The sequence below is a fragment of the Typopeltis vanoorti genome, chromosome 13 (genome assembly GCF_054136105.1).
Source record: "Typopeltis vanoorti isolate ZY-2024b chromosome 13, IOZ_Tvanoo_1.0, whole genome shotgun sequence".
Taxonomy (NCBI): domain Eukaryota; kingdom Metazoa; phylum Arthropoda; class Arachnida; order Uropygi; family Thelyphonidae; genus Typopeltis; species Typopeltis vanoorti.
In genome coordinates this window covers 95047918-95074500 of record NC_143561.1, presented here as the reverse complement: position 1 = coordinate 95074500, position 26583 = coordinate 95047918, and the positions used below count along the sequence as shown (strand labels likewise).

The 26583-nt window shown below is 35.4% G+C and overlaps 1 protein-coding gene across 1 annotated transcript in view; it reads left to right on the top strand.

Moving 5' to 3' along the window:
• The window catches only part of LOC150100386 (uncharacterized), a 34840-nt gene extending 21732 nt beyond the window's left edge, over window positions 1-13108 (top strand). Inside the window, exons 3-4 of the mRNA XM_090402646.1 lie at window positions 10823-11003; window positions 12953-13108. Of these exons, the coding sequence (XP_090258772.1) occupies window positions 10823-11003; window positions 12953-13080 (309 nt within the window). The 3' untranslated portion in view covers window positions 13081-13108. The remainder of the gene's footprint in view (window positions 1-10822; window positions 11004-12952) is intronic.
• Window positions 13109-26583: the final 13475 nt, after the last annotated feature.

The following is a 26583-nucleotide window of genomic DNA, read 5'->3' as shown; positions in this document are numbered from 1 at the left end:
TTGTGATAGACTCTCGTAATTTATTCAGAAATGATTTAGTTCCAACCGCAAACAATGTTTCAAGTGGTAAAGAATAAACGTTGAGAAAGACTGCCAACAATGTTATCCTCAACAATTGATCTCGAATAATATTTTTAGCAATACTTTGAAAAAAAAATGGCACTTCTAAAAGTATCCTGATGGATCACCAGTCAGTCAATGAATTGCTTGTAACTACTCACATTTGAATCTTCGGTGTGTGTTTCACTGACCGAAGCTAGTTTGAAAAAAAAGCTGGTTATGATAGCTGTGACTGAAATCCTCAGCTTTTCTTCATAAAGTCTAGAAAATTCCTACAGATTTTTAGTCAGTGTTTTAAACGAAAAATACACTTTGTGGACTTACCCATCAGTTGATCATATCGTGATTAAAAAAAAAGAACTTTGCATGCCATAGTCAATATAGTAATCGGATAGCAAATGTAATCCGAATAACTTTATTATGTTTATGCCGTATGCAAATTTCGCTGCGATGTCATCAACGATTTTTGGTAAGGGGGAGCGGAAAAAAGAATGAATGTGACAGTTGCAAATTTCCCGAAAGAGCTTTAGATAAAAATTATGGAAATCCAAACTTTGTCCGCTTTTTATGTGCAGCTAATCAAAAACGTACGCATTGCGATATGAAAATGTCTTACAAGAACAAATTCTTCAGTTTTTTCCATTTCAATTAAAAAATTTACTTAACATAGAATACCGATGTTTAAAGCTTCTCTACTGGAAGATGTTATTTTTAATTTTCTTCCCTGAGAAATGTTCTTAGCAGAAGTATTCGTAATAATAACGAGCTAATTTCGATCAAAAGCAATTCTAACAATAATGACGTTTGTTACATTGTTGCTTCTAATTGTTATGTTGCTAACACTGTCGATATTTCAAGAGCAGCATTTAGAAGAAGAATGTCCTTTAATAAAGCCTAAACCGTTCATTGGAAACTAGTGACTCATCTCGACTGATGAAAGATTCAAACATTACTTCAATATTTCACCTTAAATAATGGTTGACACCAAATAATTACAAACTGCAATGGCTGCTGTGCATCGATTATGATAGGATACGATTATTAGGCTCATAATAATGACCTTTTCTAACAACACCCACGAAAGAAATCTCCACAGTTCGCTTGTGAATAGGCAGACGGGACAAATGACAGTTAGGAGTAGCAATTTCCATTTCTAAGGGTAAAGTGAATTGCAATTATGGCTAGTTTAGATTTCTTCATCGTATTAGAACAATTCATTTAATCATTTTCTGTCTATTTTAGATTTTATTCTTCCTACGAGATTTTTATTCTTCATCTACTACTACTGCCTATTTTATTCCTCGTTTGATATTTTTGCTGCTTCAACCTATTCTATCATCAGCTAGACAAGATGAACGCAACAAATTCCTTAAGACTTCAGAACATTAAGAACATTTCAAGCATTGAAAATAGGCACGCGGAATGCGTTCCCTTCCAAAAGCTACCAGATTTTCCTGATAACTACCCTGACATAGTTGACAGTATGTTAACAAAGACGTGAAGTAGAAGAAACTAATAGGAGGCCACTTATTGGGATGCGTATTTGGGCTCAATTACGTCACTTTCGTTTGGATGTTCGCCTTTGTACGGCTCAGAAATTCGTAACATAGAGACCGTGGGAAGACTGACAAAGAATTCCAATGGAAGCAGTGAAAAATATAATTAGGAATTAATTAAAAACGCCAATAAGTAGGAGAGATTCGGTAGCCATGAAAAGACAAAAGGGTGTGTCTGTGTGCCGATGGGTACACAAGACAGACAGGTGATTTGCGCGAGGTAAGCAGATCCTTGTAATTGGGTTATTACGATTCGTATTACGGAAGCAGAAGAATGGGAAGGGCACAAAGAATATTCCATACCGTGGTTTAAAAATGGAATCCAAGTACGAAGCAATTTGACGTAGCACAAGGAATCATGATTATGAAAATAAACATTCCCAATACTGGGTGCGGTCAGCGGAGCAATCAGTGACGATGGAAATGTTTGGTCACGAAAGTTCAGTTATTTGTACGACGGGTAGAAACTGAATAGACAACCTTTCTTGTTAATTAGCAGAAATTAATAAATATTTCTGATAGGTATCGATGTTTCAATTTGTCAGAAATAGTGCATCCAATGCAAATTCTAAGAAATGTTTCGAAATGTGCTGTGTATTCTTGAGATGAGCTCTTAGCATTTCCTCAATGGTTGTTTCGCAACGATTTTAGCCATGGTGATCTGTAGATGGAATGATTACAACAATGGTATATTAGAGTATTTGTTGTAGTAGTTCTAACAATGATCATAGGAAGGGATATTCTTAATGACCTTATTGTTGTGGGGATTATTTCTATCAAAGTTAAAATGAAGCATTTGTTAGAATATTAACAGGGGTAGGTTTTCAAAGAACAGATTAATTTCAGACCAATAGCGGGCTCCTTACAACAGAATAAATTCAGATTGGTCACTTACTGATTGAACATTTGCAAATTCCAAAGTATCGAGCAGTTCGCAATTAAATCATGCTAGAAATAAACAAATCTATCGAACTGTTCAATAGTCGTGTACGTACGTCAGATTTCTACCCAATACAATCCGTAGGTTCATCTACGTTTAAAGTAAAATTTTACGAAGGGACTGTGAAAAGATGTTTTATGTTTATAAAACCAATCGGATTTCACTTTAAATTTGTACACCGCTTATGAAGGTCACATCGCATTTTGACACCGCCTGTCTAGAACGACAATTGAAGCTGCATCTAGGATGTGAAGGAATATTTTTGTACAGTGGAAACGTTCCATGAGGTGCGTCACTAAAATGTTTATAAACATTTTATTCTGTCTTGTAATTCGCTTCTGATAAATATTTACAATTACTAATATCTCAAAGGAAGTCTTTCCAATTGTGCACGCTCGCAAACTCGATCCGAGATTACCCCCAACTCGTTCTTTTTACATTGCTACGCATGAGATGTCTTTTTATTATCATCGGAGAAGGTTTACTTTGAGGTCACGTGTGTTTAAAACGTGTGTAAGTCTGTTATCTAACTGAAAGTTCCGTCTGGTAGTGAAGCAATTCTTCTCACGTCTTATTTTTGATCTTTCGCTTTCTGTTCCACCTTGCACTTTCTTGCTAAGACCGTTGCCACCAGGCGGACAAATTAACGGCCACAGGAGAGGATAAACCGATTTCCTGGCAAGTGTTAGAGCCCTTTGTGATGGCTTTTCCTGCAGGAGCAGGAAGTAAATGCTACGTTGAGAACTGGAAATGGTGCGAAGGATCAGATGCTACAAGAATACTCCACTTTGGCAAATGAAGCGGGAAAGTTGAATTCAGTATGCGAAGAAGTTGGCAGATGCTCTTCAAATACACGTTTCTACACGTAAATCAATACGCCCTTCTTGTATCGCCTCTTCTAGCCGAAAAATAACGCTACACATCAAAGGGTCAGTCATTAAAGTCATGACCTTGAAAGGTTCTGAAGGTTGATGGCGTCATTTCTACAGCTTCCTTTTTCTTCTTAGGAAAATTATGAGGTTGACTATAGGAAACAATCTCATCCTTTGCGCCATATTTATAAAACTTCATATCGTAGCGTCGCCCGTCAACTAGCGTTCACTGTCACCGTAAGTGACCTGCTCCTGCAAATGGATAGTAGTTTCTGAAGCAGAATCGTTTCTCTGCATGATGCGAGGCAGTTTGATCAATAAAAACAGCGATTTATTTATTTTTATACTTTTCAGAACTCGTAGTTATTCTGTGATAGAACAGTTATGTACGTTTGCAGCGACACATGGTGAAGAATTTCTTAACTAATTGCGCAAAAGTCATTTTTATTCCGAAATGTGGCGTCACATTGTGAGGACAGATTTGAACGAATTGACAGAAGCTTTCGAGTTCGACCTGATTCATTGGCACAAAAAGAAAGAACTATGACAATTCAAACTACTCTAGACTGTATTTACGAACAAAATAATCTCGTCATTTCAGCATACTTAGCAGTAATAAGGGCAAATAGATACCTTTATTACTGCTATAATTTGAAAACAAACATAGAAAAAAATAAAAGGAGTATGAGAATGCTGACAAGGCTCCCCCGTAATGATGTGATAAATCACATGACAGTGAAGACCAATGATTTTTTTTTTCTTCTTCGAAATATTCACAAAATAGGAAATTTGACTCTTTTAATATGGGAACTCCTGCGATTGATGAGAGAACGGACTGAGATATAAATGGATTGTGGTCAGTTTTTATTTTGATTTCTTTCAACTTCTCTTTCCCCTTTCTTGTTCAGAGTCTTGAGGTGCATTTTAAGAGCGAATTAATGCATTGCTGTCGAGAATATGGACTCATCTCGTTCTTATTTCCACTTGGGAGGATATTTCGCCGCCCATCTAAAAGTAAAGAATAAAATCCGTAGATTCAGAAAGAAAAACGAAAACACACGCACATAGAGAAATCGAAGAGAATAATCCACACATCAGAAGTTTACGAATATTGGTGTTGTACACAGACGTCCGCTTCGCCGACACGTCCGTCCTAGGCGAGTTTCATTTTCGGTTTTGATAGGATATTGATTGAGTGACTTTCAGCTTAGCTGGAAGAAGACAAACCAATGAATCTACTTGTAAAAATAGATAACAGCATAGCTGGCGGATCAAGTCTCCTAATCTTATGGCGAGGGAGAATCAATACATGACAATAATGTATATGGAGAGAGAGAGAAAAAAAATCAAGGCGAATATCAGGCCAGACAAAAATGTAAGCAGTTGGGGTAGATCTTAGTATTTTAAGAGTTAATACGGAATAAATATCAAAAAAAGGATGGAATTAATCGGAGACAATCCAACACATTTGATTCGTGTTTAGTAACAATTTATCTTCTTAGAAATTCAACCGAGGTCATTTTTACCGATCACTTGTGGACAGTTTCTTTCCTGTGTAGGTAATAAGCATATAATTCTGCTTTTTTTTAAATTTTGTCGATTTCAATCAAAATTCATTTAACAAAGATCCTAAAGTCCAAATTTCATTGAAATTCATCCTGTCACCAGTTTGCGAAACGAAACAAAATTAAGAAAATGAACATTCTTTAATTTGCTTATAATAAAAAAAGCACCGTGAAAACTTTTTTCCACAAAAATATCCCACACAATTAATATTTTTTTATTTTACCATACGTTTTACTCGCTAATAAAAAAAAAGGTTGTTCCTATTAGTTCCCTTTTCATCAAATCACCCTCAGATTATCGGCACTCGATAAAAATAACCCAATTTCCTGTTGTAGTGTCTAATCATGCTCTACGCATGCGCATAAAGAGTAACTCCATTATGAACAGAAAAAAACAAGAATGTAATTTTATTTACAAAGTATCTCCTTCTTTCTTTTCAGCCGTATTCTGCCTGCATTTCTAATTTATTACATTCTTTCTTAGACAATTTCAAAAATAAGCTTTCATTTCCTGTAGTTTTTTTCCCGTTCTTAAGATGCCTCGTGCATAGTGAGAGTTCTGGACATTACTTCGATTGCAGAAGTTCGTGATTAACGATAATAGCTGATGAGTACGCACCAACACAACCAAACGGAGTTAAATATGCTTCTCTAGAATGAGAATTCTTTGAATAACCACTTCATTAACTCTAGAAATATTTCGTTCCTGAAATTCTTGTGTCGCTTTTCAGTAAGGATGAGATCTAATGGTTGTGTCCAAGGCGATGATTATACCCCGCGGATATGTGAATTACACACACAAATAGCCTGGAGCTATTTGCTGCGCGGGCAGAACCTACGCTCTCTCTCTTCCTTTTTTTTTTTTTCCTTTCTTTACACCGGAAGTGCTTGTTACGGACTAATTGTGAATAAATCAAAGTCGGATTTAATTCTCCCGAGGGTGAAGATGGAAGATCAACAATAATTGGGAAAATATTCCACTTTTCTTGCATTAATTTAAGGTCTTCTTTTTCTTGGTTCTGTGCTGAAAAGCCCCTTAAACATCACGTTACATTCAGATTCATACTCACAGGCCACTATTTTATAGAATATACCAAAGTACTCTCTAAAACAGTAGAATGAACGCACGCATATGCATAGCAAACAAGCTTAAAAGGTGTCACTGATAGACGTGTGTTTCATTACACTTGTAAACATCCCTATAACTGCTTCATTGCAGCCACACAAAGGACGCCATTATTTCCTTTGTCAGTGTAATATCAACTATTATTTACCGACATATGTAAAATTTGTGAACTAGTGTTTTTTTTTTCTTTCTATCCTCGTGCCAATGTTGAGGTGATTACGGAACACATCCGCTCTGCAGACAAAGAGTGTCGGTTCGTTGAGTCACACCAGTCTGCGTTACTCATCGCAAAAAGACAAAGAAAGACACCGATTATACGTATCAGATATTAAAGAAAAATCGATAAGATTATAAGGGACTTCCTTATAATCTTAAGGGAATTTGAATGAAGTTTAATATTACAATTTGATTTATTCTTTTTTTAGGTTTAGGTCAACCACCAGAATAAACGGCGTAAAATATTGTAGCAGCAAATGTTCTAAACGCAATTCAAGAAGATCCGACATAATTAATTTGAATGCATGAATTTCTTTGTAACTGTTTTCCTTGTAGTTTGTACTTGGGTACAACACTTTCAACATCAGTTATGTTAATACGCGATGGTTTTAGCTTTGCTTCTTTCATTTAATACATTGATAGAAAATTAGAAGAATGGTTAACTCATAAAAAACACGCAACTTATTGTTGGTTTCTATAAACAAAATATTCAAGTTACTTTACAACTTAATTTTTGGAATATTAAAACCTCCACATGCATTACTGATAATGATCAAGAACAACAAATTTGATGACAAGGATTGCTTCCTTGTAAATTGATATTGATATTTCTGTATCCTTATAGTCCTTGTAAGGACTGGCTTAAAGGGGCGAAGCAAGAATGCTTTTCATCTTCCCCGTTATCAGTAGAGGTCAGTGTATGGATAAGGTGTTATTGAGCTATTAAAGCTCTGATCATGGCAGGAGAGTAACAGCAATAGCCGAGCCTCAGTTAGAACTTCATTGGCTACAGCATTGCCACCTTACCCTCCAAGGGTATTTAATTGAATGAATCAATCACCGCATCTCACGGTCGATTGATCCAAACCCTCGATATTTCTGTATCCTTATAGTCCTTATAAGGACTGGCTTAAAGGGGCGAAGCAAGAATGCTTTTCATATTCCCCGTTGTCTGTAGAGGAAAGTGTAAGGATAAGGTGTTATTGAGCTATTAAAGCTCTGATCATGGCAAGAGGGTAACAGCAATAGCCGAGCCTCAGTTAGAACTTCATTGGCTGCAGCATTGCCATCCATTACCCTCCCTGGGTACCAATTTTAGTCGCCTTGTACGACATGCATTAGCTACATTGGTGCTATTCTTATCCCGGCAACCACACGGGGATGTACCGATATTTCTGTTTCTGTATTATTCTACTAGTTTCATTAAATTATAATAATATAGGTAATTTTAAAAGGTATATAAGAAATTTTAAAATTCTTTAAAGATTTTAAAAACATTTTAAAAAATTGAAGAGTAAATAAAGAGTATAATATACATTATATTATTTCTTAAAAATACATTAATTTTTAGAACAGTTTAAAACTAGTATACACGACCTGCCTTATTTGAAAACGTTGACAATTTTGTAAACATAAAAGTTGATAGTCTTAATTTCACCCACCTTCGTTTAGTTTCGATATTCATCAAATGAATTCGTGACATCCCAACATCAGCAAACACACACGAACATTGTGAAATTCGTTTCTTTTCTAAGAACAGGCACTACCTTTAAGTGATAGCATGGACGAACAGCCAGACAAGAATTATTGTTACCCATTGTACAGCCTAGGAATCGGAATTATATAAAGAGAGAAAACATACATATTTTTAATTGTAATATAATTTTACAATGAATTATACCATTTAAGTGTACTAGAAAATGTGAGCAACTTGTATTTCTATATAATAACACATTATTAGTATTTCGTATTAATGTGAAATATATAGTTGGCCTTAACACATGTGTAGTAGTCTATTAACTGTGTATTATGTAAACCATCTATTAGAAATTGTGTAATTCTGTTGTATATTAAAGAATATCATTCAAAAAAGTCGACTTAAGGAAGAATTAAGCAAAACTTATCTATTACCGAATAAACCAATTTTAAGTTTAGATAGAAACTATATTTAAATTTTTTTAAAAATTTGCATCAAGCTATTTCTGTTATGTTATACCCTAATTATAATATAATATAATTTTAATAGTTCAAACTGGGAAATATTTTGCTGCTTTGCGAAGAAACGAAACTAGAATTTTGTCTATACTTCGTTTTAAATTTGAACCGTAAAAGACAGAAAAACAGCAGTATCTACCTAACAGCAACCAAACGTATTTTTTCGTAGAGATTTCTAAGTTTCTCTCTTACATTTCCTTGAGTTCTAACAATATCACTGACGCAGTGGGCATTCACTGATCGATTTGATGTTTCTGAAGTATCGAAAATGAAGTGTTGTAAAATGATTCACAGAAATACTTAGTAACCATGGTAACGAATGGAATTCGGAGCGTTTACTGCACTAACAGTTTCTTTCCCAACCCAATCGTATTTTTGTGCATTCCAGTTTAAGCAACGCAACATCGAACCGTAGCACAAAAAAATTTTGCCTGCTTAAATTTCTTTCCAGACGAAAGAAGTTCAGCGACGAATCTTCGGAAACCGAGGCGACACTAGCGTTCGCATACGTATGAACATTCGTATTCTGTTTACTCTCAGCCACTTAACCATTTGGTTTATTTGCGAATGAGTTTGTGTGACATTTACGAATGCGGACATCTTAAAAGGGAGCTTTCTTGAATAATAGACAGAGTATGGAGAACAACGCTTTCCTAGTGTGGGAAGGTAGATGGCACGCGCTTTGATTTTCATTTATGTCCCTGCTGCGATAGCGCGTCAGAAGTTATTTCCGAGCGCTTGCTTCGACTGTGTACATTGAAAGGAAAATAAGCTGGTATTGTTCCGTTGATATTACACAAGGCAGTCTTGTCAGGTGCTACGTAGGTTTCTTCCTAAAGCGATGTTTGATGTCGATGACACCAGAGCTGCTGTTAAAAATAAAGTCGATTTTATGGTGGCAACAACCGCCCATCCTATCTTAGAATAACAAAGACCTTCCACCCCCCCGCCTCTTTCATTTTGTACCTCTCTCCTGTAGTAACTGCAAACACAATAAAATACGAAGAACATCAGTCAGACAGCGTGGCCTTATAGATGGATTGTAGTACAAGTAATCTCTTTGATGGGAAAGACTTACATTCTATTTCCGTCAGTGACGCGAGGAGCTTTTTTCTGGTGCCTTTCGATTAAAGGTGAGTTAACCGGTCTCATACGGAGGTAGGGTTTTTTCGTCCCCCGGAAACTTGGTTTTTTTTTTTTGAAAGAACGGGAAAACCGGCCTTATGAACAGACACCGATCTACAGTCAAAGTAATATCGGGAACTTTTCCCATGCACTTGCTCCTCGGGGCCTCTGTGCATTAGAACCCTAATTGCGAACTTGCAATATGAAGATGCCAACTAAGAAGAAAAAAAAATATTCAGGGCTTACGACGACAATGTCGCTGATTTTTCGTTCCAGTTAATGCGGTCAAATTTAAATTATAACCGTATTTGTTCATATCGGAGTCGCTAACACCGGTTTAAATAGTTTTAAAAAGAAATGCTTTATATTAAATAAGCTCACTGAAAAAAGTAATCCTTACAATTAGTTTCGCTGAAAAAGAATCCCATAATTATTAATCAAAAATGCTAATTTTCATTAAATAAAAATACCATTTATAGTCAAAGAAACAACTTTTTTCTATATAAAATTCTACGTAATTCTGTGTTCAAGATTAATTTTTAAGGAAAACCTAAATATCAAGAAGGGGCAAAAATCCCACCCATTCAGCTCGGTGATACAGATTTAAGAAATATTTCATGCATTACTTAGGTTCGTTTTAATTTTAACTTATAGGAATTTAATGAAATGTACGTCTAATAAATCAAAAAAAAAAAACGATCGCGCACTTTGGGTGGGAATGATGTTTGGTTCGTCGCGAACGATATGTATTATTAGGCTATAAGGGTTTTCTTTGTTCAGTGACGAATCTGCGATGAAAACACTGTTAGGAAATGTCACAGACAACACTGTCAATAGCTAAACAAAGGGAGGTCATTGTGTTATTCAAGGATGACTCCACGAAAACATCTCTCTTCATTCGAAATGGCAATCAACAAATGATTCATACACACCACGTTTACGAAAAATTTCTGAATTTTCTGTAATACTTCGTCAAAAGTAGAGCAAGGTTAGGTAGTACGTCCTTTGTTATCCTCTGACAGGGGTGTTGTTTACTTTATTGCAGCCAAACGTGTGTTTCCATGAAAACACGCTTCCTATGAAATGAACAATACTTGTCAGAGTGGTGTGTTTCGTTTGGATGACTCACCTTTTGTTGAGGTACAAACCGACCCTCAGACTTGCGTATAAAAGATCCCAAGTACGCAGGGGGTCCGCAAAATCACAAACTCTGAGCCTTAATCTCGACAATTTCTTCTTACTAATGGCCAAGGTAATGTATCTTGAGACTCTTAATCGGTCAATAATTATATTACTTCAGGTGGTTTATTTTACTAATAAGTAGCTCCTGATATTCTCTCATTGTATGCGTTTCTTTCTTTCGATAGGTAGTATTTGCTGCAATCTTTGTCCTGGCTATCAGCGTTGTCCGTGGCGAGCATCGCTGTCCCACCTACTGTGAACCGGTGCAGCAGAATGAATGTACCCGAATGGGATGGCAGTTTCAGCCGCAGCAAACGAACTCCTGTAATTCTCGTCACTGTTGCCCAGTATGCTACAGACGAGTTGGTAAGTAGTTGTGTATCCTTGCTTTGTACAGCCAACAATTGTTTCTTCTTCTTCTTTTTTTTTTAATAGCACTCTAGCATTGTATTATTCGCTAATTTAGATCTTATTACAGCATTTTCTAGTTTATAAGAGAATATCAGTAGAGTTGTTTTCTTTCCAGTAGACGGTCGGTTTGATTACTTTAATTTCTTGTCCCAGTAGGCAATCCAGGTTAGGAGAGCCTACATGTTTGTTTATATATATATATATATATATATATATATAAACAAATATATATATTTGTTTATATATATATATATATATATATATATATATATATATATATATATATATATATATATATATATATATATATAAAAAAAAAAAATATATATATATATATATATGAGCTTTTTTAAAGATTTATTTACCAAATTGAAAAAGGAAGTGCAACTCGAAGGACGGGAAGGTAACTTTCGTATCATTTTATTGCGCCAGTGTAGTTTAAACAGATTTATTAATATAAGTTTATTTTTTCCTGCACAATTACTTAAGTTGTTAGTTAGATAGAAGAAAGAATGAGGATTAGTTTGATACTTTTATGTTATCAAAACAAATCTTAAACCTATTTATGACAAAGTTTATTGACCGATAATCATTAAGAATAACAGACTTGAAAATATAATCTAATGACTGACACAACCAAGAAACAATTTCAGAATAGTCGAAGAACAAGCAAATAAAAGAATTATACTTATTATTGAATTCTTGTCAAATATTAAAACATTTTAAATATTAAATAATTGAGTATAAAAATATTAATCGGGTATTAACGATAAAAATTTTCTTATAAAAAAGAATAACTATTATACACCTTTTTTAGATTTTTATATATTATTTAAATTTTTAGGTTATTTCCATGTGCTATGTGCTCCCCGTGTGGTTGCCAGGATAAGAATAGCACCAATGTAGCTAATGCATGTCGTACGAGACGACAAAAATTGGTACCCTTGGAGGGTAATGGATGGCAATGCTGTAGCCAATGAAGTTCTAACTGAGGCTCGGCTATTGCTGTTACCCTCTTGCCATGATTAGAGCTTTATAGCTCAATAACACCTTTTCCTTACACTGTCCTCTACAGACAACGGGGAATATGAAAAGCAATATTGCTTCGCCCCTTTAAGCCAGTCCTTATAAGGACTATAAGGATGTGCTATGTGGAGGAGAATAGATGACTTGAAACTATTTTATGGTTAAAAAAGTCCTTTTTAGGACTTCCAGGGTAACAATGCTGCAGCCAATGAAGTTTTAACTGAGGCTCGGCTATTGCCGTTACCCAGCCATGGCTAGAGCTTTTTAGCTCAATAACACTCCATCCACACAGATTATCTTCATTCAGATGACGGGATAAAGAGTCAAGGACTCTGTCCATCGCCCAGTTCTTTTAAGAATGTGCTATGTGGAGCAGAGTTGGGTTGATATCCATACCCTTGGAGGGTAACGTAGTGCAATCTGTAGCCAATGAAGTTCTAACTGAGGTTCGGCTATTGCTGTTACCCTCCTGCCATGATCACAGCTTTATGTGCTATGTAGAACCAGACTATGGATTGCGGTGATTGATTCATTCAATCCAATACCCTTGGAGGGTAATGGATGGCAATGCTGTAGCTAATGAAGTTTTAACTGAGGCTCGGCTATTGCTGTTACCCTCCTGCCATGATCAGAGCTTTAATAGCTCAATAACACCTTATCCCTACACTGTCCTCTACAGATAACGGAGAAGATGAAAAGCATTCTTGCTTCGCCCCTTTAAGCCAGTCCTTATCCTTATAAGGACTATGTGCTATGTATTGAAGCTTTGCTGTGATTGTTTTTAAAACAAGTTCATTTTAGTATCTCTAATATTTCAAAACTGCTGTTTTTTATTAGTTATAGAGATTTGGTATAATTTTCTCTGTTTTTCCACACAGCCATAGGAGATCGTTGCAATGGCAGTTTTTGCGATACGACGTCAGGCTACGTGTTGGTTTGTGATGATGATGCCTACTGTGACTACAACGACAACACGTGTAGACAACGTCAGCAGTGGAGAGGATGATTGGCAGAATGCAAGGATAATGGCCAGGATAGACAAATGTAATCTAATGGCGAAATTTATATTTGTATTACAACTTTTTTGTCTTTGCATTTAATGGAATGTTTCACTAAAATAAAAGTAGCATACATAAATGATATCGCTACTTAGTAGGTGCGTGTGCTAATGCACTTGTAGTTTGGTTTTCATTAAAAAGTATATAATTTTTAATTTTTTATCCATTGCTTTTTTCTTTTTGAATCTTTTCACAAGAATAGCCTTAATATTTCTGACTCCTGTTTGCTTATTTCGAAATTAAATGTAAATCTACACCTTCTGTGCAAACCTGACTCATGTTCTCCTCAGAGCAAATGATTCATTCCAACTTTTTATAACTGCGTAGCATCGTTTCTTTATATGCTGCCGTATTCTGGAGTTCTCCTCTATTCCGATAAGTCGCATCCATCAACTGATTGCCGACATCACTTCTACCTTTTTAATCATCGCACCAGTTTGCATTCTTTCTCTGCCGTTGACAAATCCCACACCTACACGTGTAAATCAAAGGAGCAATTCTCAAAGGAACAGGATCTATTCAACGATAGAAACAACATTTAATTTATTTAAGATTACTAAAAACAATACAAGGTTACTGTAAAAAAATAACCAATCCAGCTTTTTTTTTTCACCCTCGTAAAATTCGATCTTACATCATTTTATATTCCTGTTCTGCCCCTTTAGAGGTTTCTTTTCCTCATGACTACAATGTCTTACACGTCAAATATAGAAACGACTTATGATGTAGTTCCGATGCTTTTTCCTACTCGTGTTAATGTTATCTTATCTCTGACTTCCAAAATTATATTTGCAAAGGTCTTTTATCTTCCACTTCGGTACATTCAATAAAACTTCTCTTAAGTTATAATACATTTTCTGAGAGAAGATGATGACGTCGAAATCGACACAGAGAACTTAAGACAGACTTCGGAAGTCTCTCTTAACTACAGAGCGGTATTAAGCTTTCGAAAGTGTTGTAATGCATTTTAATATTAACTATGGTCACACTGCGAGAGTAGATGAAAGAAAAAAGGGAAGAAACTATAAATAGATACATAATGGAATATAAAATTTAATATGAAACAAAATCTCAACGTAAAACAGATAAAAAATCCGTAATGCGAAATCAGTTCGGGGATTTTGTGGAAACCAATCGGCGTTTTCGTGTTGCTTTGACAGGCTTCTCATTCAGGGAATATAAAAGATAAGCCTGTAAAATCAATACGAAAAGCTGATTGGTTGTTTCAATTGAAGGACTGTTTATGATCCACGTATTTGTGATATCAGCAACATTTTGATAGACAAAAAAAAAGCGTTTCATTATGCAAATATCTTACAATCAATACTTGTGCAGTGTTTTCCGAATTAATTTTCATAAAGCTGAATTTTCAATCTAAATCTCTTGGTTGATTAAATGAGATTTATTAAAGTACTACGTGTGAGATCTGAGCACATGTTAACCTTCTGATCATAACAAAAATGACGGATATAAAAATGCAGTAACGATTCTTCGAATAAAACGATGCGTTTGTGGGCTTCATGTTACTAACAGACAGACAATCAGAACCTGCCTATCACGACATCAAAGTATGTAAATACCAAGGCAACTCATCTTAAAAGGTAAAGAAACAACGCTATTAGAAAGAATCGCTTTGAGAACACAAATATTACTTACTTTTTTCTAAGAATAGAAAAGAATAAAGGAAAAAAGTCTTGATTGCATAATTAGAGGTTGTAAAAATGACTTCTTGCACGTTACTGTTGGCTGTGTTATGCTGGAACCTAATTGTTATTGTATAAAAATGCAATTTCCTCTCTTCCCCAGCGGACGAGGGGTGGTAGCACACTGCAGTTGTTCACTCGAAATGGAAAATGTTCTTTAACCATCGCGTAAGCAAAAACGAAAGATTTTCATTCAGTACATTGTAATATTTAAGAAAAAATATATTTCTCGCATATGCCTTTCGAAACTAGATCCGACGAAAATATGTTACTTAATCCTTTTTGTCGTAATCTTCAATGTCTATTCTTCCAGCCGGTTTGCTTTTGTGAAATAAACTCCTAGTTTCAGGGAGAAAACCATCCAGCATCCGGCGAACTCACCTTCAGTTACAAATGCCTGATATGGGTTCTTCTAAACAGGGTTCGAACCCAAGTCTTTTATTACCAAAGTCTTCGTCGAAACCATATTAGTTACGAAGGGCTTAAATGGAAGAATTCAGATAGAAAATTTTAAGACATCCATAAAATATTTTCATTATTTATTTTTAATACTTTCTTTAATGAATAGAAACGTATATTACGCCACGCTTTCAGTTTCTTTGGCAAAGCAAACTTACAACTAATGACGACTGTATAATTCCCTGGAAATTCTAGATCTACATAAATATGTTATGTAGATCTAGAATCTACATAACATATAGATCTAGATCTGTATGTTATTATGTTAATATACCTCTACATAATATGAATATTTTGATTAAACTGTAATAATATAAGATATAAAAACGGTGTTTTCGTGGCAACAATAGTAGTCTGCGTCTACTAACTGGCGAAAATAATTTCCATTGTTGGCAGAATATCGTTAATAGATGAATTGTTAGCAGTCTTTTTCATATCTCATCATAGAGGGCGCTACGAACAATATCCTGATGACAACTCTACGAAGCACATTGTTGAATATTTTGCTTTTTTTTTTAAATGCTTACTTTTTGAAATTTTCTTTAAATTTATAGATGATCAGCAGTTGTTCTGAACAGTAAATAAGATACCTGTTACAGTGATCCTTTATACTTTTTAGAAACAGACAAGTAAGAGATTGTTCTTCTTTTACTTGCTTACATAAGGGACCTTTCTAATTCCATTTGATCAGAATGGAATTAGAAGGAAACCTGGCAGCTACCTTTGTCTTACTGACGGAAAACTCCGTACAATGATGATTTGAGGAATACTTGAGATGATTAAATGCTAAAGTAGTATTAGATTTTATTATTTCTTAATTATTATATTAAGAAATTATACACACACACACACGAGGGTGGTCTGAAAAGTTCTCGACCATAAATGGCAATACTATCGGCAAGATTTTTTTTTTCTAAATTGGTACATCTGTCATAAGCATCCATGTAAAATTGCAACTCATTGTCAAGTAGTTTGTTTTATACAGCTGTCGGAATCCAAAATGGTGTCTGTATCCCTTGAAATGGATAGGGTTATAAAATTTTTTGTAAAAGAAGGGGTGAAGAAATGCTTTCGAAGTTCATTAAAGTTTATGGGCACTCTTCTCCTTCGTTTTCGACAATTAAGAAATGGGCTACCTAGTTTAATCGTGGCCGTACTAGCCTATTGATCAAGTGCATGATATGTATTGCAAGATCGGCGAGCCAAAGGGCGTGAAATTGCTGCGACAATAGGCATTTCAAAGGAACGTGTTGGATGTATTTTGCATGAAGAATTGCAAATGAAAAAGCTTTGCAAGATGGGTGCAGCGCAGATCAAAAACGCACTCGGATGAAACTCTCTGAACAGTGCTTGGAGCGTTTTAACAAGAATAAAACTGATTTCATGCGTCGATTTATTACTATGGATTAGACTCGGATTCACCATAATTCAAACAGTGGACAGAAGCCGGTTGTTCAGCGCTAAAGAAGACAAGATCATGGCATCGGTGTTTTGGGATGCTAAAGGCATTTTGTTTATTAATTATCTTGAAAAGAGTAAAACAATAATCGGGAAATATTATTCCGACCTTTTAACCAGACTAGACGAAATATCCATGAGAAAAGACCCGGCTTGGAGAAGAAAAAAAATCATCTTTCATCAGGGCAGCGCATCTGCCCACAAAGATGTTTTGACAATTAAGGTGCAGATTCATTAAGGTGCAACAATTCCGAGTGCAGATCCCTTAATTGGAAAATTAAGGGATCTGCACTCTGAATTGTTGGAACATCCACCCTATTCCCCTGATTTGGCTCCATCTGGCTATCTCTTCCTAAAACTAAAACTCTTCCTCGCTGGTCAGCGTTTTTCTTTGAATTAAAAGTCACCTCTTGATTCTTTGCAGCTGTAGAGGGGTATTTTGCAGATCTTACTGAGAACCACTATAGGGACGGGATAGTGGTTCTCAGCATTGATGGAATAATATTGTAATAATAAAAATAATTTTGAAAATAGAAAAGTATACCAGTATCGATCGGTTTATTACTACATATGCAATATTTATATTGAGGTAGCGAAATGCATGCTAATCCTTGACACAGTTTTCACCACTTGGTGACAGGAACGATGCATATTGGGGGGGCACTTAAATGGGAGATTTCGGATTAACTTCCCTTAACAGTTAAGCGTAGTGAATTGTCTAAATATGAAACTGTATTTATATAATCAAAAATTGCTAAAATCACACTGATTCATTATAAGCAATTTTCATTACATTGATATTTCTATGGCTCGCTTGTCGGTACATTGTAACTGATGTTAGCCAAAATTTTAAAAATTTAGACTAGTATTTTATTACTTAAATATATCAAGATAATTTCTGTTTGCAAACTGAACATAAAGCAATTGTTATGCATATCTGGATTTTTTTAATGTTTTAATCTGTGCTATCAATTTTGCTGATTAATACTACAAAACACAAAACCAAAAAGCTAATAATAAATTACTGACAAACCCGATGTGGGAAAGGCCTGGGTCCGAATCTTGTAAAAGATGGAGGAATCTTTATCAGGAGTTTTCTACCCAAATACCGTTTTTTAAGGTGCAAAACAAACGCTCAAAAACTACATGCAGTTTACATAAAAAATAGAATAAAAATATTGGTTTAATCTGATGGTACTGTACCTGTTCGTATGGTCCTAACGGCCTTTAACAACACGTTAAATAAATCATTTTCATTGACTTCAATGGCAAACAATAAAATTCAAATAGATGCCGATTCAGTTTGAAATATGTCTGTCAATACTCTTGGTATTCTGGAAAGCGCAGAGATAAAAACGAGAGAAAAGATTGAGGTTTACTAGTCGGTGACTAATATAAATTTATTTATGCGTACACTTTTAACGATAGTTTTAATAAATCTTCCTTGACATCTGTTAAAGTGTGTTATCATCTCAGTGGTGGGCTGATAATTCCGCCAAAGCCACGGGAACGGAAGGGCGGATCACACAATGGTGCAACATCTGGCGAGTATGTTGCCTGGGTTCTATTGTGAAGGATATTTATGACAAACGTCGAATTTCCTGTGAAGCGCCTGAAATATATAAACTCCCTCCCTCCTGCTGCTTTTGACATTAGTTTGCGTCACCACAGGAGATTACACCGATGCTAAAATGCATTTTGTAATGTCACAAACGAATTACTAATTCTTTCCATCTTTGCATGAGAATAGGAAAGGAACAAAAGCCGTCGATATGTGACAGATCAGAGATGTCATTTCACCACACGTGGAATTACACACCAAGTTTTTTTACGCAAGAAATTCGCATTTCGCGCACCAGTTTCGTTTTTCCTTTCCACGTCACCTCCAAGAGCACCGCTTATAAATGCAACATTCACACTCTCCGCATTTACCTCTAATCCAGTATCGGAGCTCATCGGCATCCTTTCCTCGCAAGTGTACCCTTTTAGAAATGGCCCAGGTGAGTACCAGAAGGTTATTGTTAATCGGGTGCGCTGTCATTGCCCCGCTCATTCATAAAATACATTAAATACGTCCGTTTAACTCCTAATAATTTATTTAAATTTTTATTTCGAGAGTTATTTTGTTGACCTGTAATTTATAATTCTTTTCTTTGGGGAGTTAGGTTTTATTTGCTTCGCTTTTTATTGCTGTCGTGATTTACGAAGGGATCCAAGCCCACCACAAATGTCCCGAGAAATGTCGACCAGTTGATGAAAGCACTTGCAAAAAAATGGGTTGGACTTATGACCCCGCAACACCGAACAATTGCCCTCGTCATTGCTGTGCCACCTGCACCAGAGTAGCGCGTAAGTGATCATTTATTATTCATAACACACACTAAGAAAGAAACCGCATCAACTCCTCTAATGATAGTTGAGAATGTTAACGAGACGGTCGTTTGCATTCTCATCATTAATTGCAGATGGACATTTTTAGCGACACTGCATGCGGAATTTTAAATACTGTAATACTATATAGAAAATAAATAAAATATTTCTAAATTCATTTTAATGTTTTTCATATTTAACATGTTTATTTGCTTTGAAATATACATCCCGCGATGTCAGACATTTTGAAAACCAGTTACGGCGCATGCGCACATGTACACTCTCTAAATAGAGCATGCGCAGTTTGCTGGCTAGTCTAATTATTGACGAAATTTATAATTTCGATTTTTTTTCCTCTCTCTCTTATATAGAAGCAAGGGAATACTGCAACGATACGTATTCTGATGTCTCCACCGGTTATTTAGTGATTTGTGATCGAAACTACTATTGTAGCTACGCCACCGACACTTGTGAACCTTTGTAATGCTGATGAATGTCAAAGGAAATGTGATGGATCAACCCATTGCGTATTTAATACTATCGCTGAAGTTGATCATCTAATTATAAACATGCATATTTTGTTATTACTGCGCAGATATAGAAAAATGCACGCACTTACATTTTGGATCTGTAACCAAATTATTTACCCATTAAAGGATTTTTAAAGATATCAATAAAAATTATTTTAAAATGAAAATGTGGTTTGAATAACTCTTTTAGATCTTATAAACCTTAAGAATGGTTTATTTATACAAAATAATGATATACCGTGCAAAATTCCGAGGGACACGAGAAGGTAGTTTTCTAAAATGGTTTAGCTAACTCGGACTCTTTCCACCACAGCAGGGGTCGGGAAACTTTTTAATCCAAAGAGCCATTCCACCAAAAAAATTAATTAAAACAAAACTTTGGGAGCCACAACTTCAATTCGATCTTTCCTGGTGACTCAAAGTTGCAGTTAGTTCAAACTTAGGTAAATTTGGTTTTAATTCAGTACTTCCAGCTATCAAATATCACTTTTATGTTTGCATATAAATTTTTTATACGTTCAATAAATAAAACAACATTAAGTTTGATTAAGTTTTTAATCACAAAACATGTTTAAGTAAGTATAATAATACAAAAAAAGTCAGAATTTGTCTTGCAAAAAGAATTAGTCCAAACAAAAATACAATATTATGTATTTTAATAGATATTTCCGTGTTTTAATTTAAAATTCACTAATGAGACTTTTGATTTTGCATCTTCTCAGTCAATTTACTTAAATCTGGATTGTATGTCGTGCACTTTAATAGTAATTCGGCTTTCAAACTTTCGTCTGTCATTAATTCATTCATATGTTCTAATAATTCATTCTTAAGTTCTAAAATTCGGAATAGCACTTGATCCCTGGTAACCATCTTATTTCAGTGCGAAAAAGCAAAGATTCGTACTTGGCTTCCATAGATACGCACAGTTTTTTTTTTTTTTTTTTAAAGAGGTCTGCTTTTAAAGGTATTGACTTGATGTAATTTGCCATATTTACAACTTGGTCTAGTACAGGTTTTAATATTGCCGGTAATGTTTTTGAAAAATGTCACGTGATATCTTTCACCGGCGGAACACTTGTAACCAGTTCGTGGAACTGAAGTGTTCCGGGGAACACCGGTTAAGGACCACTGCTCTATACCTTCATCGTCACTCGCCAATGAATATAGATTTAAATAATTAATAAATAATAAAAAAAGTTAAAAATGCTAATGTGCAACACATATCACTCAAAAATGTAAATCAAATACCCCAATCTAATAATATGATCGATATCATTCTTAAAGTGAGTGATTTATAAATAAACTCTGATCATGGCAGGAGGGTAACAGCAATAGCCGAGCCTCAGTTTTAACTTCACTGGCTACGTCATTGCCGATGTTTAAGTAAAGCCAACTCTAAAAATTCGGACGATCCCTAGACCACTCCATAGTGGCCGAAAGACCGTCCAGCTCAGCATTGGCTGCACCACCACCGAGCAGAACCGCTCATATTCCAGGGAAACGCATCCACAGACAAAGTCCCCTCCCCGGAAACTCAAATTTGCTCCCTCAAGGCAAAACTCTCAAACCCAGCGCCCCAGGGAGTAACAGCCGAGCCTCAGTTAGAACTTCATTAGCTACATTTCCTTCCGATACCCTCCCAGGATTGATATTCCTCTCCACCGTTAGTGATTTTCGTCCTTATAAGGACTGGCTTAAAGGAGCGAAGCAAGAATGCATTTCATCTTCCCCGTTATCTGTAGAGGACAGTGTAAGGATAAGGGGTTATTGAGCTATTAAAGCTTTGATCATGGCAGGAGGGTAACAATAATAGCCGAACCTCAGTTTAACTTCATTGGTACAGCATTGCCATATTTAAAGGTAAAGCCGTCTCTAAAAATTCGGACGATCTCTAGGCCACTCAATCGTGGGCGAAAGACCGTCCATCTCAGCGTTGGCTCCACTCAGTGATGGCCTTCCACCCACACGGCATCACCCAGCAGAGCCGCTCAAATTCCGAAGAAAAGCATTCACCGACAAACCCCTCAGCTGGCCGTGCCGGAGAACACTTCCCCGGAGACTCAAATTGCTCCCTTAAGGCAAAAACCTTAAGAGAGCGAACTCAAAATTCTCGAATCTCAGCGCCCCTGGGGGGTAACAGCAACACCTTAGCTAAACTTCATTAGTACAGCATTACTATCTATTACCCTCCAAGGGTTCCTAAACCTAATTCCATAGAGAATTCACTGCCAAAAGCCTAAAACGGATTTCCTTATAAGGACTGGCTTAAAGGGGCGAAGCAAGAATGCTTTTCATCTTCCCCGTTATCTGTAGAGGACATTGTAGGGATAAGGTGTTATTGAGCAATTAAGGCTCTGATCATGGCAGGAGGGTAACAGCAATAGCCGAGCCTCAGCTAGAACTTCATTGGCTACAACATTGCCATCCCTTACCCTCCAAGGGTATTGGATTGAATGAATCAATCACCGCATCTCACGGTCGATTGATTCTTCTCCCATAGAGAATTTGCTACCTTGGATCTTATTAATAGAAAAGTTAGGTAAATTATAATTAGGTGTGTTAAACTTATATCAAAATAAAACTATTAACTCAATGTATATGAGAACAAGCAGATCATTATCATAATTGCTATTACAAATTACATTGTTTTTAATTTTCTAAATTAATTTTGAACTATTTCTCTTTTTTTCCCATCGTATTGTCCTATAAAGTTTGATGGAGACGTATGTATGAGCATTTTTATCTTATCTATTATTCCTTTGTGAAGGCGATGAAACTCTTCTGAACACTTGGAATATAAAATTGTGAAAAAAAAGCTTTAATTTGTTGTAAAATGCTGTACTTCGTTCAGCAAATTTCTTTTAAATTGTTATTGTTGGTAATAGTAACCAAGAGGATGCAATTGTTGTGTGACGTAACAGTTGACGCTGTTAACTATTAAGAATAATACAACAGATTGATAGAACTCAATATTTTATTACGCCATTTGGCAACAATTCCATTCAGAGCCTACGCCTTAAAACACAAAGTTAAGAGAGATTGGAAAATATGCTCTGAGGAACAGTTGTATTTTTGAATCGGTGTGTGTAGGGGGCACTATGGAAATACTTGAAGAACGAGGCTGCTGAAATGTGCTAATTGTATCCATTATGAAGTTAAAGTCCAAAATGTTAGCTTCCAACCCAATCGAGTATTCATTTTAGAGATTTCTTTAGAGGATTTCTTATCCTGAAGCAATCTCCTGAAATAAACCAGACGCGATTTCCTTGTCACCATTCAGTGCAAATAAAAACGAGTTTTGTTACTGTGGTTACCTTGTATCTTTTCTGCTTAACTTCTGCTTTATATAATTATGTCCTTCCGCTGTGTTTGACGGCTATTGATCAATGCTGTATATGACCATCCAATAATCCCACCGCTACTGACTTTCGGCAATATTAAAATTGCCGAAAGTCATTAGCGGTGATTTAAGTATCAAAATTCTCCTCTGGTTTGCAGATAGCTCATCATTCTAAATCATTTAAGAGATGATCGTTTATGGTAAAGCCTTCATTGGTTAATATTCTCTTCGATAGCGCCATCGATTTTAATCGGACTAGGACACCCACCTTCAATTTAATCCCCATTTCATGGGTGCGCGCACTTTATTGATGGTAATCCGTGACATTTTCCCTAATAACCAGATTTAGCGTATCGTAAAGCAGCAGAAGATGCCAATATTAAAATTTCCAATAAATTATTTTAAGCACATTGTGTACAGATGAATAAATCTGCTTGATTAATGCTTTGTCAACAATGAAAAGTTAATTGTTTGGAAACCGATGGCAGGTTAGTTCATTAATAGGAAATCCTAACAATGAAAAATTAATGGCATTAATTTCTACTCTGTTGCTTTAACTAATTGTTGTCTATTTTATGCCAACAATGAACTTCTGTGTCATGTGGTTTTGTTTAAAGTTTATGGAAATTGCACGAAACGTTAGAACACTACAGACTGTTAACTGACTGTAGTGATCCCCCTTCCCCATCGTTTCACATTTCTCTTTATAAGGTACGGAGTTTATGATGAGTTTTCTTCTCTAGCGTTCCGACACACGGATGTAGTGACTGTCCCTTTAATCTCGAACTTTAGGCAGAAGATTGCAAAGCATATTCCTTTGCTAACTTTAACAAAGCGTTATTAGATTTTTTTGTTGTTGTTGTTTTTGTTGTTGCCGTCTAGGAACAACCCTTCGGCACTCTTTCTCAACGGAATGAACTTACTATTGCCGAGAAATATTAACCACCAGAAACTAGGAAGGATTAGCTGAAACAAATTTTTCTTTTAGACAAAATGAAATCGGTAAGCCTTGTGTGAGCTTTCTAGCAACAATACTTTGCTGCCAGCATTGCTGCTGCTGGCATTTAGATTTTAACACATTGTTGCGTAACTCATACGCAACAGACCAACAAATGCTCGGTTTTCATTGTTGTAATATTTGTGTAACGGTAAGGGGAGCAAGTTATAGTGCTCCTATTTTAAATACTCTTTGTGACTTTCAGGACTGAAATCCGCTTTATATCATAGCTTAATATATTATCATGAGACTTATTACTCCATATCGTCCACATTAATTATCATAAGATTCCTCTGGAAGATCCTTTTCACAAGATATTTTAGATGGGAGTTCGCATGTACTGGATGTGCACATCAACGTCCAAACAAATTAAGTGGCCAGTTTATAAAGTTGAGCTTTCTAATTGCAAATTTACGATACATTCTATCCCCTCCCCACCGTTCAAAAATAAACAAGGTTCAAGTGACATCACGAAAAATTAACAGTCAGAATGGGTCAGTGACACGTGAATAAAGTAGAGTAGCACTGCCCAAATTTCTCTAAGTGCTAACCACATTTTTATTTTATATGTTGTTAAAAAATTAACGATGTAGCAATGCTATAAGTAAAGAAACGCATAATATGAATTGCAACATCTGCGATACACCGTCAGTGTAACGGATGCTGGTCACTATAATGGAAAATTATCATTAGCTGTTCTGTAGTGACAACGTGTCGATTTTTCCTAATTCCGTACTGATGATCGCTATTCGTATTTCACAATGAAGAGCGAAATGCTCAGTAAATGTTCTTAAAATCGTGTCTACGTTCCTTTTGGCAAAGCAGTGAATCAAGGAAGGAAAATGGATGTCAGACTTAACAATGTATTTATCTATTGCAACATGAATCGTTTTATTGAATTGGCAACAATGTACGGTAGAAAACTAAAATTATAATGTCTGATGAATTCAGTGATAAACGACTATTGTCGTATTGCTTTAAACTATTGCAATATTTGACTCGAAAAGTCGAATATTGCAATAGTTTAAAGCAATTGTTAGACAACACGTGGAATTATGAAAGAAAGAACCATCCAACAAGAGGTCAATTAGCTTTGATTTCAATCTTTTGATTTGGAAGTGATATCGACAATTAAGACGTCTTCCTTTCAAAGACTAGAATCGCTTTTTCTGCCAACGGTATAAATTTTCATATAAAGAAATGGGCATTCAGGACTTCTTTAGATGTGAATACTGAAAACACTTATTTGGATTATTTGTATATAATTGTGTAAGATTTGAAATTCGTATTTTTTCTTTATTTGAAATGCAGGATTTTCATTGATCAATCACTTTATACTTTCTTCCGGATTATATTTTCTTAATTTTATATTATCATAATAAAACCACGTGATAAACGCCTTTTAAGATCTAAATCTATACTGTTTTTAGTTAAATGTTTTCCTTTTTTTTATTGTAACCTCCGATTTACACTCTGTTTAAGAAAGATTCTTTAATTAGTTAACACTTTTTCTTTTATTGAACAGTAAACCATTGGCCATCCTCATTCGATGAGGATGATTGTTCCCTTTTGGGTTAATCTCTTCATGAATGGCGCATTTTTTAACATTTTCCGAGAAATACCTTCTAACCTCACTCACTTACCATGTTGTTTCTCTATTAACAGACTTTCTTTGATCGGTCGTGGTGGCACGATGATATGCATATACCAATTTCTAGTTATCTTAAAATATTTTAATTTTCTGAAAAGAATAAGAATGCAAATAATATTTAATTGTAATTTTAGATAATAATTTTATTTTTTAAAAAAATATTTTCTATTTTTTTTTCTAAATACTAAAAACACCTTTTTATTTATTCCATATTATTCTTTATAAGGGTGTATTACAGGGAACCGTGAGATGCGGTGATTGATTCATTTAATCCAATACCCTTGGAGGGTAATGGATAGCAATGCTGTAGCTAATGAAGCTCTAACTGAGGCTTGGCTATTGCTGTTACCCTCCTGCCATGATCAGAGCTTTAATAATAGCTCAATAACCTTATCCCTACACTGTCCGCTACAGATAACGGGGAATATGAAAAGCATTTTTGCTTCGCCCCTTTAAGCCAGTCCTTATAAGGACTTTTACGAAATTGTTTGTAAACTATTACAAGCAGATAACTACAGCATATCTGCCAATATTGCATGTAATATCCCTTAATTTAAATATCGAAAATAAATTTAATTATGGCTGCAGGAATATTTCAGGAAAAAATCGAAATCATATGATGTTGTAAAAGATATGTTTCTCAAGTGTTTTTAACACGATATTGAGAGTGGAATGATTCTGTTTTGTTTCAATGTGGCACCTTGCGAGGAAGTTTGACAATCGGGGAATTAGATTTTTAGGATGGCTCTTGGAAACGGTGCAGTCTCGTTCCATTGCTGAAAACCGATATGGACTTCTGTTTCTTAGGTGATCACCAGTATTATGACGTCATCATCAATCCTTAAAGATGCTGGAAACAAACGATCTCACAATACCACATGTGATGAAATCTGCAATTGTTCTGGTGACAGATGAACAGGAAATATCTTTAGTTGAAAAAAAA